This window comes from Argiope bruennichi, chromosome 6, assembly GCF_947563725.1.
Source record: "Argiope bruennichi chromosome 6, qqArgBrue1.1, whole genome shotgun sequence".
NCBI classification, from domain to species: Eukaryota; Metazoa; Arthropoda; class Arachnida; order Araneae; family Araneidae; genus Argiope; species Argiope bruennichi.
Window position 1 is genome coordinate 72,996,594 of NC_079156.1, and position 15,617 is coordinate 73,012,210.

Sequence of the window (15,617 nt, forward strand, 5' to 3'; positions counted from 1 at the left end):
CGTGTTCCCGTTGTTTAGAAGGAAACTGTATTCGATTTCCTACCAGACAAGTTTACATTTCTTCTAGCTGGTTACGATGTGAATATTGTTGGAATTGTATTGTGTTCGTGTAGGTTAAATAAAAGAATTGATACAAAAACAAAAAAGCAAACGTTGACATCACTACACTATATAGTGTAATTACAATAAATAATTTTTTTTATTGGATTCAATATTCGAAAATAATCTCCGAATAGTTTTCAGTTAGTGTTAAGTTTGTAATTAAATATGTATACTAGATTGCTACTTGCCAATTTTATTTGAAGAAATAAACACTTTTAATTAATATTATATGTGGTTTTATACAATTCAACAAAAATTTAAATTTCACAACGCTTGCAAATCATTCTTGGGAAATTGCTACCAGAGAAAATTTTGGTTAGTGAAAGTGCATTTAAATGAATTATGATTAAATTTATATGACTTCAGTATTGAACTTAACAGGAAGAAAATTCATGTAGTATATTACCATTTTACTTTCAGTACTAAAGAAAATCTTCAAAACAAATGTTGCATATGACCTCTAAGTTTATTGCATCATTTATCGTCACTGATAATTAAGTATTCGTTCCATTCGTTAAACAATCTGCATTTTCCAAATTATATTTATTATAATTATTTTTGATATATATCCATTATAAGAAATCTGCGATCGGGCAACTGCATTTATATAAGTTATTTAAATGCGTTATACCAAAAATAGCATAGCTTATTAATTTTTTTGTATTTGATCCATTTATTCATAAACCATGCTTTTACTTGGTTTCATTTTTCAGTCTTGAGTAATTCATTGTTTTATTTTACCAAATTTCTTGTTAGAAATTCATTATTATATTAATTATTCCCCATATGAATTTTTAAGTTTGGTGAAAATTAACATTTGTTATCTATTTTTTTTAATAAATGGTGGCTAAGAAATTTTATTCGGTATGTAATATTTTGGTCCGGTATTGAGGAATTTGCAAACGTTATGAAATCAAATTCTGTGTTATTATATCCTTCCATTGAAACAGATTTAATTGTCAAGCTTTAATTGCTATTTACTCAATTTTTTTATAATTTGAATTGGGATGTTAAATATTTGTTTCAGTTTTAAAAGGATTTTTCACCTTTTTGTATATATGATAGCATCTAAATTTGGATAATTTTTTTTGTTCTTAACAGCAAATGATTTTGATCATTGGAAATAATATAATGATTAAAATAAAAATTATTACATTAATTCAATGCTCAGAATTTCTTTGTACTTTATTTTTCAAACATGTTCTGTTTATTTACTTTTTAAAAAAATTTATGTTCTTGATTTTAGTTCTTTATACTTATAAATGGTCAAAACAAGAAATTTTGTTATATTATCGCTTTAGACTAAAGAGGTTTGGAAATAATAAAATACTATTGTTATTGAAAGCAATTGAAGTTCAATCATTTAAATTTTTAGTAATAAAAACTTTTTTCCCTTCCTTTAACTCTTTTGTATTATTGAAATGGAATAAGAGCTTATTATTAATTACAATTTTTATTGCAATTCCAATGGAGTAATTATTATATAAGTGATCTTTTTCGTTTTTACTATTTGCTTCCTGCATTCTCTTTATTTTTTTTAATGTCATAACTGTTAATTTATTGCAAAAGCTATAAGAAAGCTATTTATACTTAATAGATGAGCAGAATCTTTATAATTAGTTCAAAAAATTTAATTTCCTTTTGGTATTTTTAGTTTTTGTAGAACCTAGGAATAAAGAGAAAGACATTTCCATTAATTTCTATAATATTTACCTTCTTTTAATAGAATTCATTGAATTTATTAAATATTTTATAAATACTGCCTAAAATTTTTTTTAAATGTCATGTAGATATTTTCAAGATATCTGCAGGTAACTTACTTTATAGAAAATGTCTTGTTATGATTTGATATTAACTTATCAAATAAAAGAACTAATATTATTTGAGCCCTTGGTTAAAAAATGATACTGTTTATAGTATCCAAGGATAATTTTTGAAAAATTTTATAAAACGTCAATTATACTTAATTGATCTTAAATATTTTATTTTGCTTAATTATTTTAAAAAGTTATTTGAAGTAAGCAAAAATATTTCATTTTTAAAAATTTTCAACTTAAATATCTTATAATTTTGAATAGTGTCTTCTAAGCATATTAAAATTATAGCAGTTATGGTAAAATGGTTATAATAATGAAATTTACTAAATTTTTATTTTTTATACTTGTATTGAATTTAGAATTAATTTGAAAAAGTAAATTTTTATTCCATGTTTTTATTTTGTTATAAAGATGGGAATGCATAATTTGTATCTTTATTTCATGTAAATCCAGTGCATATCTAGTAGTATTATCTGATAGTGCTTAATATTAAAATGTTAAGCCAATAAGTATTTTTGGAAATAAAATAAAATATAATTATTCAGGGTGGTGACGTAACCATGATATCAAAGAGAAGTTGGGAAAATGATTAAATAAAATAAGGGGAAGAAAAACAAAATTGTTGACAAGAGTATTTTGTGCCGAGCAATCGTACAATCCACGATTTCACATTATCATTTCTTTACACCAAGGCCTAATGTTACCGAAATGGTCAAAGCAGCAGCTCAGGATAACAGGGTATGTGGTTAACAGCCACTCTAGTGAGACTTTCAGAATGATTGGTTTTTAATTTTCAAAGAACGGAGGTCACAAACTTTGGTTTGATCTGCTCTCGATTCACCAAAACCTTGTATATGTTATATCATTGTTTAAAGATGTTGGTGATACTTTTCCATGGCAACAGTATTGTTAAGAAAAGAATTTCAATCAATAAAGATTGTCCACAGGAGAATGTGACTGAACAAACACTCATTACAAGTAGAATTTTGATGGCATTCAAGCAAATGGTGGTGAAATTCATGAGCCAAATATTGAAATTAAGTAAACATTTGAAAAGGAAAAAGAAAAGAATTAGCTTAAAAATTAAAAGCAAAAATAATGAATGGATTTTTAAAATAATTAAATCATAAGTTTTTGATTAGAGCACTTAAATTCTTATGATTTATTAAAGAAAAAGGATTTAAAGTAATTTTTTGACGGTTTCTCTTGTTTCAATCTTTGTTGAAATGCATATTGTTAGAAACATATATTTTTATATTTATGCTACAACATTTATTCTAGTACTTATTCAAAGATTATAATAACTTACTGGTTGTGTTACTTGTGTAGGAAAGAGTAGTTTTAATGTTTCTTAAAAAATTTTATATTTTAGAAGCAAAGTATTTTAAAAATTCTAATATTTTTTCATATGTAAGAAATCTAATGTATTTTTAGATTATTTTAAGATATTCTAATTTTTAAAAATTAAATTTTATAATTCCTTTATTATATTAAATAATTGACAAACAAATTTTTAAAAATATAGTATTTTTATACAGTGATTCTGTGTAAGGAGAATAATAACTAATAGCTGTAAATCAGGGAAGTGCTGTAAGTTTAGACAGAGAAATTTTTTTCAGTTGGTAGGCATCCATTTACTCTGAAAATTGATATTATATACTTCAGATTTAAACTTTTAGGTTTTTAAATTTTTTTTGAAGTGTATAATTAAATTTGTCTCGTAATTTTTAAATTCAGTTGCTTTTTCTGTTCACTGTATATCCCATCTCGAATTTGTAATTACAATTGTTTAAGAATTGATTGGTGTGAAGAATTATTAATATATCACAATATAAACAGTATGTCTTGTATATTACGAATACTGACACTTTCTAAGTGATTGAAACTTTTTTCCTGTTATAAATGTTTAATTTAAAAGCAGTGAATTTATATTTATGTTTATTTTCTTAAAATTAGATTTCAAAAATGTATTTTAATGTTAAAACTTAAAATTCATTCAGTTATATAACATTTTCTCTGAATTGAAAGTTTCTTGATAATCTAATTTGTAAGATTTATTTAATCATGCAATTTTATGCAAGGTATAGGCATTTAAATTTTTTTTTTTTATAGCATGAATGAAGTGGTTTGGCCAGACCGACCACATGAGGTGCTAACCAACGGCCATCCTGAAATGAGTGGTGTTCAGTCTGTGAGACACATAGCCACCAGATCACAAGATGATGCTATGGTTGGCTATTTTTTTCAGCGCCCACAGACTGACCCTGATTTTCAAAATTACAGTGGCAAGCAGTCAAGGTGGGCACTAGGTGATGACAGTGTTTTAGAGGTGAGTTTATTTTTTATATGGGTGGAAAGTGCTGCATGTTTTATTGATTGTCGAATAGTTTAGTGTTAGAATAATTGCAGGTTTTTGGAGCATTAAATATTTGTTCCTAACATTTCTTGAAGTTACCATTTCATTTAAAATTTAGTCTTTGTAATTAGCATATCATTATTGTTTACTGTGTTTTTTTAGAAGGTAGTATTAAAAATTTCAAAAAAGTTGAGCAAGGACTCAAGTGCTAAGATAGAACCATATATAAGATTTCTGTATTATGAGTCACCTTTGTTGACCTGCTTGTTGTTTGCTCAGATTATTGAGGCTATTAAATATTAATTTAGAATGCATATTTTTTAAAATGTACTTTGTTACTTAATACAGCCAAAAAATCTTGATTGAATTAAGTCAAAACAAATTATAACTTGTGATAGTTAAAAAATGTATACTACAAAATATAAGCAGAAGTCAAAATCTTACTTTGGAATTAATGTCCAAAGAAAGGATTTTTTTTATATCAATTTTAAAATTGGCAAAAGCACACAATTAAATGTTTTGATAGATGAGTTTGAATTTCATATTTTTTTTTTTTTTTTTTTTTTTTTTTTACAAATTGTATATTATACTTAGAAAATTATTAACAATAAAGAAAACATTTTTAAAAAATGAAATTGATATCATTAAAAAGGTATTTTTTTAAATTTGTGTGATAATGCTGAAACTATTTTTGTGGGATAATAGTTTTGGAAAATATGGTCATCAATTTCCATTTGCAAGTCATAGCATTTCCCATCTAGTTGCGGTTAAGCCTATTTTTGCATTAAAGTTTGGCACCTGTTCCATTATATGTCCTCTGAATGAATAGAGTTTTTGGTGAGCTCTGTTCAAAGCAATTCTAATAATATTTTGCAGCTTCATTAATTAAAGGTGCTTTGAATTAAGTTGTGAAAATGTTCATTATAAATCACTCTAAAACTTTAAGATTTGATTGTTGCCATTCGACAGTAAGTAATAGTGATTTCTGTACCTCATATTAACATTATTTATTACCAGAATGAAATTATCAGTGTTTTAAAAGGCCTTGCTGAGAAAATGTTTTTAATTTATAAATTTTTTATATGATATCTACTTTTTAACACTTATAAATTAAAATTTTGACTTTTACAAGGAAGACCAATAGCAGCAAAATTTTTCAGTTTCAATTTGTAGAAAGATTACAAAATACAATTCAAATAACAGACTGGTTACAAATTTTATTTCCTTTGTTTGAGTACATTCTCTTAAATTTTCTACTGGTATTATAATTTATTTAAAAAAATGTTATTGATAAAAATAAACTATTTTCACTTTTAAAAAATTAATCTTTACATTTTTCAATATTAAATTTTTTTAAATCATATATTCTAGTTCCAGTTACTATTATATTGTAAATAAATTTTGTATGAGTGAAAGTGATGTATCGCTATCCCTAACGAATGCAATGAATGAATGAATGAAAGATGATGAATATCCCTAAAGTAATGCAATAGTTTGCAGATTGACATGTCTAAATATTTACTGACTGAAAAAATTAAGAAATATTTGTATTTAGAATATTTATATTCTAAAAAAATAAAAATTCTATTGTTAGAAAATATCACCTATTGTATCTTTGATTTTGAGGCCACTATTTGGGACAAATATCACTATAGGTAGCATCTCTTTCTATTGGAACATTTTGGTGTTTTTTGATAAGTAATTTATTAAAGAGACAAATTTTAATTTTGAAGTCTAAACAGTTGCTACAATTTACATCATTGTACCACTAAATTTTGACGAAAGTGCATAAAATTATGTAATGTTTTATTTCATATAAATGCTGTGGAACGTAGATTTTTCATTAATAAAAATTTTGGTTCTTAAAAAGTTGACAATTTTATGCTTGCTTCCTTTGTTTAATTTACATTATATGAATTGTGATTGAAAAATCCAAAGGTCATGTGAATGAATTTTAATTTAGATTTATAGTCTTCCATCATTGTTTCTTTGAAAAGTAAAACCTTTCTGCATTGGTTCTATGTCGTCATTTTTTCTTTCAAATTACAAAAGTTCCAATAATCAATTTAGTAATTTCTTCACTTGTTTGAAATCTTTTCTCATTTAAAGTTTTTTTTTTTTTTTTTAATTCTGGAAAAAAGGGGAAGTCTTATAGGCTGGAATCAACTGAATGTGAACATTGTAGAATATAAATTTAACTAAACATAAATTGCAATGGCAGTCTTGTCTCTCATAATCACAATAAATTAGCATTTGGTGTCATTCTTCCATTTTATTTCCAACTCCATTTCTTAAAAAAATTTTCACATAGACTTGAAATTCAAAATTGATTGTTATTTTTAATTTGGTGTTTTAAATTTAAAATGAGATAAATGTCAAGAGGTTAAAAAACTTAATTGCTAAGTGTTAAAAAAATGTGCTTTTTAAAATAAAAATAACAATTCCAAAATTATTTCTCTACTAAAGGCCTGTTAATTGTATAAAGTTGCTGTTTATCAGCATGTAAGTATTTATGAGCGATCAATCGTCATCCACCTCCCACCCTCGAATAAAAAATGCATTGATATGCAAAATTGGTTCGATTTTGGATCATACGGTAGAGTAAGAAGTGATCACTTCCAAAACAAACAATTATATTATATTGTGTTGTTTAAGTCTAAAATTAGAAGTCTCTTATTAGAAGTGTTTCAAAGATGTAAAAAGTAGATTTATTAAATATGAATCTAGGTAATGGGCACTAAGGAATAGTGACAAATATGCTTAAGCTTAATAAATTCAGGTACATTAAAATAAAGATAATTAATTCTGTATAGTGAGCTTGATGCGTGTATTTCTGTAAGAAGGATGCATGCAGATAGAAAATCGGCATTTATGAAAATGCATAGAATTCTAATTTAATTTTACAATGCAAAATCCATTATTGATGTATAAAAGAATAGAATCAGTGTATTAACATCAAGTTCATTACTTCAGCTTGATTGTGGAATCCATTATTCAATTTATAGGAGGAAAAAGGACATGATGCTGTATCGCTGTGTAATGCATTTTGTATTTGGATATTAGATTTGAACATCTGAATTTCTAATATAAATTCCATCTCTGTTTAATGTTTTTTTTTTTTTTTGATATCTTATATAAATGATTAATTATTCATATCTACTATTCATTTAGAAAACATTGTAAATGGGTAAGATCCTTTAAAAGAGTATTTTAAAATTATCTAGTGTTAAATGAGATACAGCTTTCTTTTATAGCTAAATGTTTATTAAATAGTATTTTTTTCTTCATTGCTTGTAAGATGTTTCTAATATATACAAATTAGTCACTATAGTAAGTCTAATAGTATATAGTTGTAGTATAGTATATATAAAATTAGTTTAATATATATTAACATCAATTTCCCCCCTTCATAAAATCCTATATAACGATATAAATAGTGATATTGATAAATTTTCTTACTATACATATAAATGATAATCTATTTTTTTTTTTTTCAAGTCACATGAGCTTAAATTTTGGTAAATAAGTGTCATTATTTTCATTAACTGTTGATCCATCTGTCTTCAGTCTTGCTGAATTTCATGGTTACTTTCTTGTATATGTGGTAGTGAAATAGTGTTGTAATCATCAATAAATTCAAACTCTAGATTTTGATAAATTTACAAGTTTTAGATCTCCCCACGTTTGAGGAAAAAAAAAAAAAAAAAACATTTTTGAAAAGCGTCTTCCTGTCTGTGACAAAGGTAACTTAAAAATGCTGCAAGTTAGATGAATAAAATTTGGCATACAATCCTTATGCCAAATTTGTAGATTTCTATCAGATTTTGAGTCGAATCCGTTCAGAAGAAGTCTGTCTTTCCATCTATTCAAGTATAAGTTTATATGATATATACAAAGTGAAGAGAGCTTGTTGGATAAAATTTGATACATATTTAAAATCTGTAACGTAGAGACCTACTTAATTTTTTGTCAAATCCATTGAAGGGTTGACTGTCTTTTAGTCTGTATTTTCAAAACATTTAAACACAATAATTCAGTAGTGCCTTGATTTAGATGTATTAAATTTTAAGATTTTGTTAGGTATTCTCTGGGATAAAACCTTTATTAGAGAGTAAGAAAATTTTGAATAGGCCATCTACACTGGTTTGCATAATTGATTACAATTTGATTGTTTCATTTGATTACTTCAGTGTACAGTTTCAAAGACTTTAGTGTGATAATTTCACAGCTGGGTCAGTACCATGGTTATTATTAACAGCCTAGCAGAATAGTGCACTTTAGGTTAAGTAAAGTATTTTTGTTGCCATTTGGCTCATTTTTATTCATGTTTCATTTGGAGGCGATGTGTAGCAAATGTATAATAATTTCAGAGGACTAATAATAGAATTTAGTAGCTCAAAGATGCTTGGAACCTTTGAAATTTATATTATTTCTGTTTTCCATGTAATTAATTGCAATTTGTTTTTTTAGTAGAATTCTTAAGAATTGGAGTAAACCCCTTCTGTGAATTTTTTGTAAAATTGAGTTGGACATTGTAATCCCCCTACACAAACAAAAACAAACCAATAGAAGCATTGCAATCATATATTAGATAGCAGTAGATTTCAAGGTTTCATTTTCAGTTTTTATAAGATTATCATTTACTCAGTGTATCGAAAATTGATTTTTCAATCATGTTTGCATTATCACAGTTACGTTAACATTTTTATACGAATCATGATCAATATCTTTTGGAAGAAATTTATATTTAGTGATGAAAGAAAACTCAATATTTTTAGCAGTGACAGCTGTTGCATCGTATGGAAAAAGTATAATACTGCTTTGGATAAAAAAAATTTACATTCTACAGCTAAGCCTTGTGGTGATTCCGCTGTGGTTTGGGGTTGTGTAGCTTCATCCAGGGTAGGAAATTTAGTTCTTATAAATGAGATTATCAACCATATTTTGTTTACTTGGATATACTTTGCAACAATCTTAAGGAAAGTGCTTAAAGATTGGGTTTAGATGCAAATTTCATTTTCTGTCAGGACAAGGACCCTAAACAGAATTCACATAATGTCAAAATGTGGGGTCTTTTTTGCTGTAAACAGCAGTTACACACACCACCCCAGTCTGCCGACATCTAATGGCCACACTCGAAACAGTCCAAAACACAAAATTAGAAACAAAACCCATTTAAAACAAATGTTGCAAGAATAGGGTAAAATATCTTCAGATAGCAAAAAGATTGTTCGAATTGGAACCACGAAGAGACCATTATAAAAGCCCAAAGACATGCAATTAAATACTGACCCTTTCATTCTATGCGAGATACAAAATTTTAATTGGTGTATTCTCAATTTTTTTAGGCAAAAAATCTGTGTATTTTTATTTAAAATACTTCTGAAACTTTTTGATTTAGAATTTTTGTTGTTGATTATTCTGATTTTTTTTTTTTTTTTTTTTTTTTTACTTAAACCATTTGTTATGTGTAAAAATAAAAACATGTTTCCACTTCTTGAAAATGTGTTATCAAGTGTACTCTGTAAGTAAAGTGTAGTCTCAGCCACTGTATAACTAATTGTAAATCATAACAAAGAGAACAAGTTTAATAGTATAAATGCTAGAGACTAGGATCAGAGTCCAGAAAAGGAAAAACTTTGAAAGCGATCTTAATTTCAGTTGTTTGATAGACATGGTGATAGTCTGTTAATCTTCCTTTTGGAAGGATTATCTGTTATACCAATAGTGATATCTATTAGGCATTAAAGTATGGTAAGAATTTTGTCAGGAAAAGTTAATCTTTCATTTGTCTATTTATGAATCATATAAGTAAATTATTACTTGGTCTAGACATTCTGCAGTGCAAAAAGCTTAAAGATTGTATTATATTTGGATACAAATTCAGTAACAAATATAATAAGCAAGATTTCTGTTATATTTGGTTTCAGATTTATAGAAAATTTTATTAGTTTTATAGAAATGGCAAGTTATATTTTTACTGGAAATATTAGTTCCTTACTAAGAAACAAATTGTTGTATTTCGAAAAAAAATCAAAATGTAATTCTTAATGATGAAAAACAATTTCACTGTCTGCTTCTAGAAATCTAGTTTCCTGTGACTGACAAGCAAATTTCGTATTTAAAGTTTTATAATGAAAAATATCGCGATATTATTAAAAGTATTGGAATGGTAGGGTTATTAACGTTTTTCTTGCTATGAAATATTATAGTAATTTTTAAATTGCATTTATATGTATTTTTAAATTAATAGTAATATGATTTTTAAAATTTCCTAGTGAATTTTTTCAATTGAACTTTATGTAATTTTTTAAATATCTGAAAGTTTTATAAGAATTCTTATGCGATTTAAATATAAAATTTTAAGATAAGTTAATACTTTCTGTTATGTTTTTGTGACTTGTAAAATTTAAAATCCCCGATTTTAAATCTACCTTCCCTGATATTTAAAATAGATTGCTCTTATTTTCTAAAGGGGAATTTTTAACTACCATCATGAATTTTTAAAGGTGGATTGAATTACCATAATTTAAAGATTCAGTATGGTAAATGATAACTTGAATGATAAATTTTAGTACTATTCACTAAGTTTAATCAAGCTTGAACTGTTAATAAATTAATAATTGGATTTTATATTTATTGCTGTGAAAAACGTCGGAAGTTATTCTAAAGCAAAATTTTCCTTATAATTCAAGGAGCATGTAGAAAAATTACGAAAATTTCCTCGTCTTTATTCCAAATCAGGCTTACTTTTGTAGTATCTATTTCCACGTCTTTAGTTCCATAAATTTCAGAATGTTGTGATTTTCTTAGAACTTATGTGTTTATAGAGTCGAATCGTAAATGGCGCATGTGTGTAAAAAGCGAGTTAGTCATGATTCGTCATTTTGAACTGTGATGAGATAACTTGCGCAATAGATTGAAACGCATCGCTTGTGTGTAGTAGGGGAAGCGATGAAACCGCGAAAACACGCCTTTGTTGCAGTGGGGAATTAAAAGTTGAGGTGAACGAACCAATGAGCTGGATTCACCAGTTGGTACAAAATCTTTTACTGGACGTGTGGATTTAACGATCGTTTTGTCTGCAGTTATTGCATCACAAGATAATGGTTTGTGCATTTAACTTATTTAGGCATACGATATCGTTATTAAAAGTTAATGATTCCTAGCTTGGTTTTAAAAATGTCCTGGCATTGTTCAATGGCAAACATTTATGAGGTTATAGATTACAGTTTGTTTTCATTGTTATGAACTGTGAGAAGGGAAAAGTAATGCTGTTTTTCCCTGGTATTTTTTGGTGATAATAATGAACTTTTTACATGTAACATAGAAGTGAGAACGAAATAGAAGAAAGTTGTATGAAAAATTAATAAAAAAATCGTTTGCATTCGATTATGATTTATGTCATAGAATATAAAATATTTTCCTTCGTTTTGTATGAATCGTTTAAATAAAAATGTTCTAAAAGTATTTTTAAAAAGCATAGCTGGCATAAAGAGGAGGGAAAAAAAAAAAAAAAAGAAAACCTGATTATTAGCGTATCTGCATTCCTAGATGTAAAAGGAAAGTCGGAACTAGGGAATTTGCATGCTGTTTTGCGGCAAATAAAAAGCCTTTAGGCGGAGGAAAAACTTTCTCGCTTTTGTTCCGCTTGACCGAGCAGGTTCCGCGGCGTCATATGTCGGTTACTGACGTTGCCTGCCGGTATTACTCCTTTCACTTTCCATGGTTGCCTAGTTGACTTTCCCCGGCTGTCTTATTAACAACTTAGTCGGGAAAGAAAAGAAATGTGCCGAGGGTTATTTTCTCTTTCCTCTTAATAAAATTGAACCTTAAGCTAAAAATGCCATTGCATTTGCTTTGTGTTAATGAATAGTTACATTCTGAACATTGAATTTTCCAGTACATCCTGATATATTGATTTTTTTTTTGTACTTTTGAATTTTAAAGTCATTTTACCTAAATATTGTTGGCATTAAATATAATTTAAGAGAAGGACATTTGCTTCTCTTAAATATTGAATATTGTATTTAATTTTCCTGAAAAATGTGATCAACTACATGCAACGAACAAAAAAAAAAATGCTTAGCTTAATTATTTAATGAAAACAAGATATCACTAAAAAAATCAGTAAGTAAATTCACTAAAATAAATTATTTGATAAGATTATCATTGAACATTGCTTTTAGGAAAGATATATTTAAAATTATTTAGGTCTGTTGCCATTTATCAGATCTTGAGTTGTCAGAATTAAAAAAAAAAAAAAAAATTCAATGATTTCATAACTAAAAATCAATTTTTAAAGCGTAGATGGTTTTATACATACAACTTTATAAAAGAAAATCTGTTTAGGTCCTTAATTTTTTTAAAGACTTGTGTACATTCTCATTCTTTGTTAGTGCACATTGCACAATGATGAATGCGTCAACATTATTGTAAAATTGCTTTTTAATATTCTTTGCAGCAGAAAGTTGTATATGTAAATCAAATTAAGATATTTTCCTTATTAAATTATTAATTAAAATTGAGGAAATAGGAATAAATTCTTGATATATAATCTATTTATATTAAAAGATAGCTTGTAGGGTTTTGTGATGATTACTTCATTGCAAATTATTTTTCATATTTGATCAATACATATAAATTCACGGGTTAATAAAAACCAATCCCCTCTAAATTCTTAGCTCGTTAATTACAGTATCAATCTACATTTGCCTAATTTGTTAGTGACAGAAATATAATATGTCATAAACACATTTTTTCCAACTGAAAATCATTTTGTTTCAGGTCCGTGGTAGTGACAACTCTGAATTGGAGAGTGATTTTCAAGCACTAGCTCTAGAAACTGGACATACTTTGGAAGTATGCTCTATATTTTATATGCTAATTTTAAGTGCTTAGCATAATGCACTTTCAGTTTAGCATTTTTTTGTTTCATCAGTTGGAATTATTGCAAAAATTAGCTTCAGTTATATGGAGCACTTTTAGAATAAATTCAATCCTGAATTTAGATAGTCAAAGAAATATAATTTTGCTTACTATAGTAAAAATGCTGTACTGGAAATGTTTAGGCTTCATAATTTTTTTTTTTTGGTTAAAGAAATCTGCTAAATATATACTTGAAACAAGAATAATATCAAAAAATATTTTCATTGTGAAATGAAAATATATTTTATGTGTAAACTTTTTTATAAAAGAAAACTTGGATTTTTAATTTGCTTTATACACTTTCCATGTCATTTTAAATTTGTGATTTCCGTTGCATTCAGTGCTTCTATAGTGATAATATGCAATGTAAATTTCTCAGCTTTTTAACTTTTTTCTTGCTCTTTTTGGATTGTGAATTTTCTTCTGCTTGATAGGGATTTCTTGTGGTTAATTTGGTTTTTCAGAATGGGTATGCATAGTAGTATAAGATTTGAATGTTGTTTGTATTTCAGATGGCTGATAATTTCTTTCAAATATATGTTTGGAAAATTTTGGATGCATTTTAGATTTTGATATTTTTATGTTTTGTGGTGAGCTATATGTCTTTATGGTATCTGCTGCAAAGTAACTGTTTTGGTTTTCAGTTTAGTACTAGTATGGGTAAAAATATTTTGAGCTTTTATCATGATACTGGTTCAAGTATTGTTAATGGCTAGCATTTAAATATTTAAAAAAGAGGAATGTGAGATTAGTTTTTCATTGATAGAAAATCTAGATAATTTCAATTAAAATTTAATATGTGCAAATATACATACCTTTTATAAACGCAAATATACATTTTCAAATTAAGTTGGACTTTTTTTTGTATTAGTTGCTTTACGATGTCTGCTTAGATTTAACATTTTGGTTAAAAATGAATTTATCAATGTATAATGATTTCTACTAATTTTTAATTACCTTGTGTATCATTTTATTAAATGCAAAATAATTCAATAATTGTGATAAATTTCCAATATGAAAGGGTAGTTTATATTACTTGGCATTCACATGGTAAAGTTTGAATAGTTGCTTCTAACATTTATATGATGGTGCAGTCAATATCGATTCAGCTAAAATATATTAAAGTTTAAAATGAGAAAATATGTAATTTTCCTGTTGCTCAATGTGAGGGGAAAACTGTTATTCACAAATAATGATAATGGATTTTTTCTTTCTTTCAAAAAGCATGTAAGTTTATTTCAGGAAAACATGTAATGTTTATTTCAGAAAAACATGCTACTTGTAAATATATATTTTTACTAAATTCTCTTCTTTTCCATTTTATTTTTAAAATTTTCTACTTTGCATAATTTACAAATTATACCACTTTTAAGTAGTGTATATAGATTTTATAGCTGTTAATTGATAATGAGATTGATGTTGATATTCCTCCCCTTCCCCTCCCCTCTATCAACAATTATTTTTATTAACCTGTAGTCTTAACATCTTTTAAGAAACTAAAAATATTACTAATTTGTTAGCATATGGTAAATTATATTTTGATGCTAATTTAGTGAAATTAAAGACTTAAGTATATGTGCTCAGTTATTTTAATATAGCTAGCATTTTGATTTTAAAATATTGAAAATAAGTACACTGTTTTATTAAGCCATATTATATTGTTTGGTATATTGTTAAGAATATTAATTTTTTATTCCATCAGTATGTTAAGTCTTTTTATTCATTGTAATTTTCAAAGAATTAATGTTTGTTATTTAAATATGTGTATACCAGTATTCTGGCATTTAGTTAATCTGCATAAACAAAGCTGTTATTGGTGGTCACTCGTTTTTCTTCTAAATGTTGATTTTGACTTTGAAACAAGCTAATTCCAATAGTAAATTTTCACACAAAAGGAATTTTGTGACTGATACTAAGTTATTAGAAGCTAAACTTTGATCTATCTAATTTTTGTCAATTAAATATTCTGATATCCTATTTGCTTTAATCATAGATATTTTGCAATTTTCTTTTACTGACCTTTTGTCCCTGCTAATATCCATCTATAATGTATCAAAGATCAATCATTTTATTTCATAGATCCTACAATCATAACTGTACCATATTTAAACACTTATCTAATTTTAGTAGCATTAAATACATAAAATCAATTATTTTCTTTGTGATTGCACTATACAAAATTTTAAAAAGTTGTAATAGATTAAGTTATAAAGCATATAAACAATGCTGTCTTTTAAAAATTCTGTGCTATAAAATGTATCTATCAAAATTATGAGCAGTCCTATTTGAAGTTTATTACTTGAAATACAATAATATTTGCTGTATTTAACATTTTGCACAGATTTTAGATTATTAATCTTACAATGATAAATGTTTCAGCTAAAGCTAAATTTTTGGATAATATAACTCATCTG

At 26.3% G+C, this 15,617-nt stretch overlaps 1 protein-coding gene across 7 annotated transcripts in view; it reads left to right on the plus strand.

The window, feature by feature from the left end:
- Nucleotides 1-15,617, plus strand: part of LOC129972540 (pumilio homolog 2-like) — a 62,273-nt gene that overhangs the window by 19,676 nt on the left and 26,980 nt on the right. For 5 of the 7 annotated variants that reach the window (XM_056086706.1, XM_056086707.1, XM_056086704.1 and 2 more), the window contains 2 exons: nt 4,032-4,248; nt 13,063-13,137. In XM_056086706.1, the coding sequence (XP_055942681.1) occupies nt 4,033-4,248; nt 13,063-13,137 (291 nt within the window). In that variant the 5' untranslated portion in view covers nt 4,032. Of the gene's footprint in view, nt 1-4,031; nt 4,249-11,280; nt 11,385-13,062; nt 13,138-15,617 lie in introns of those variants that run through there. The other 2 variants (XM_056086710.1, XM_056086708.1) reach the window with 2 other exon arrangements.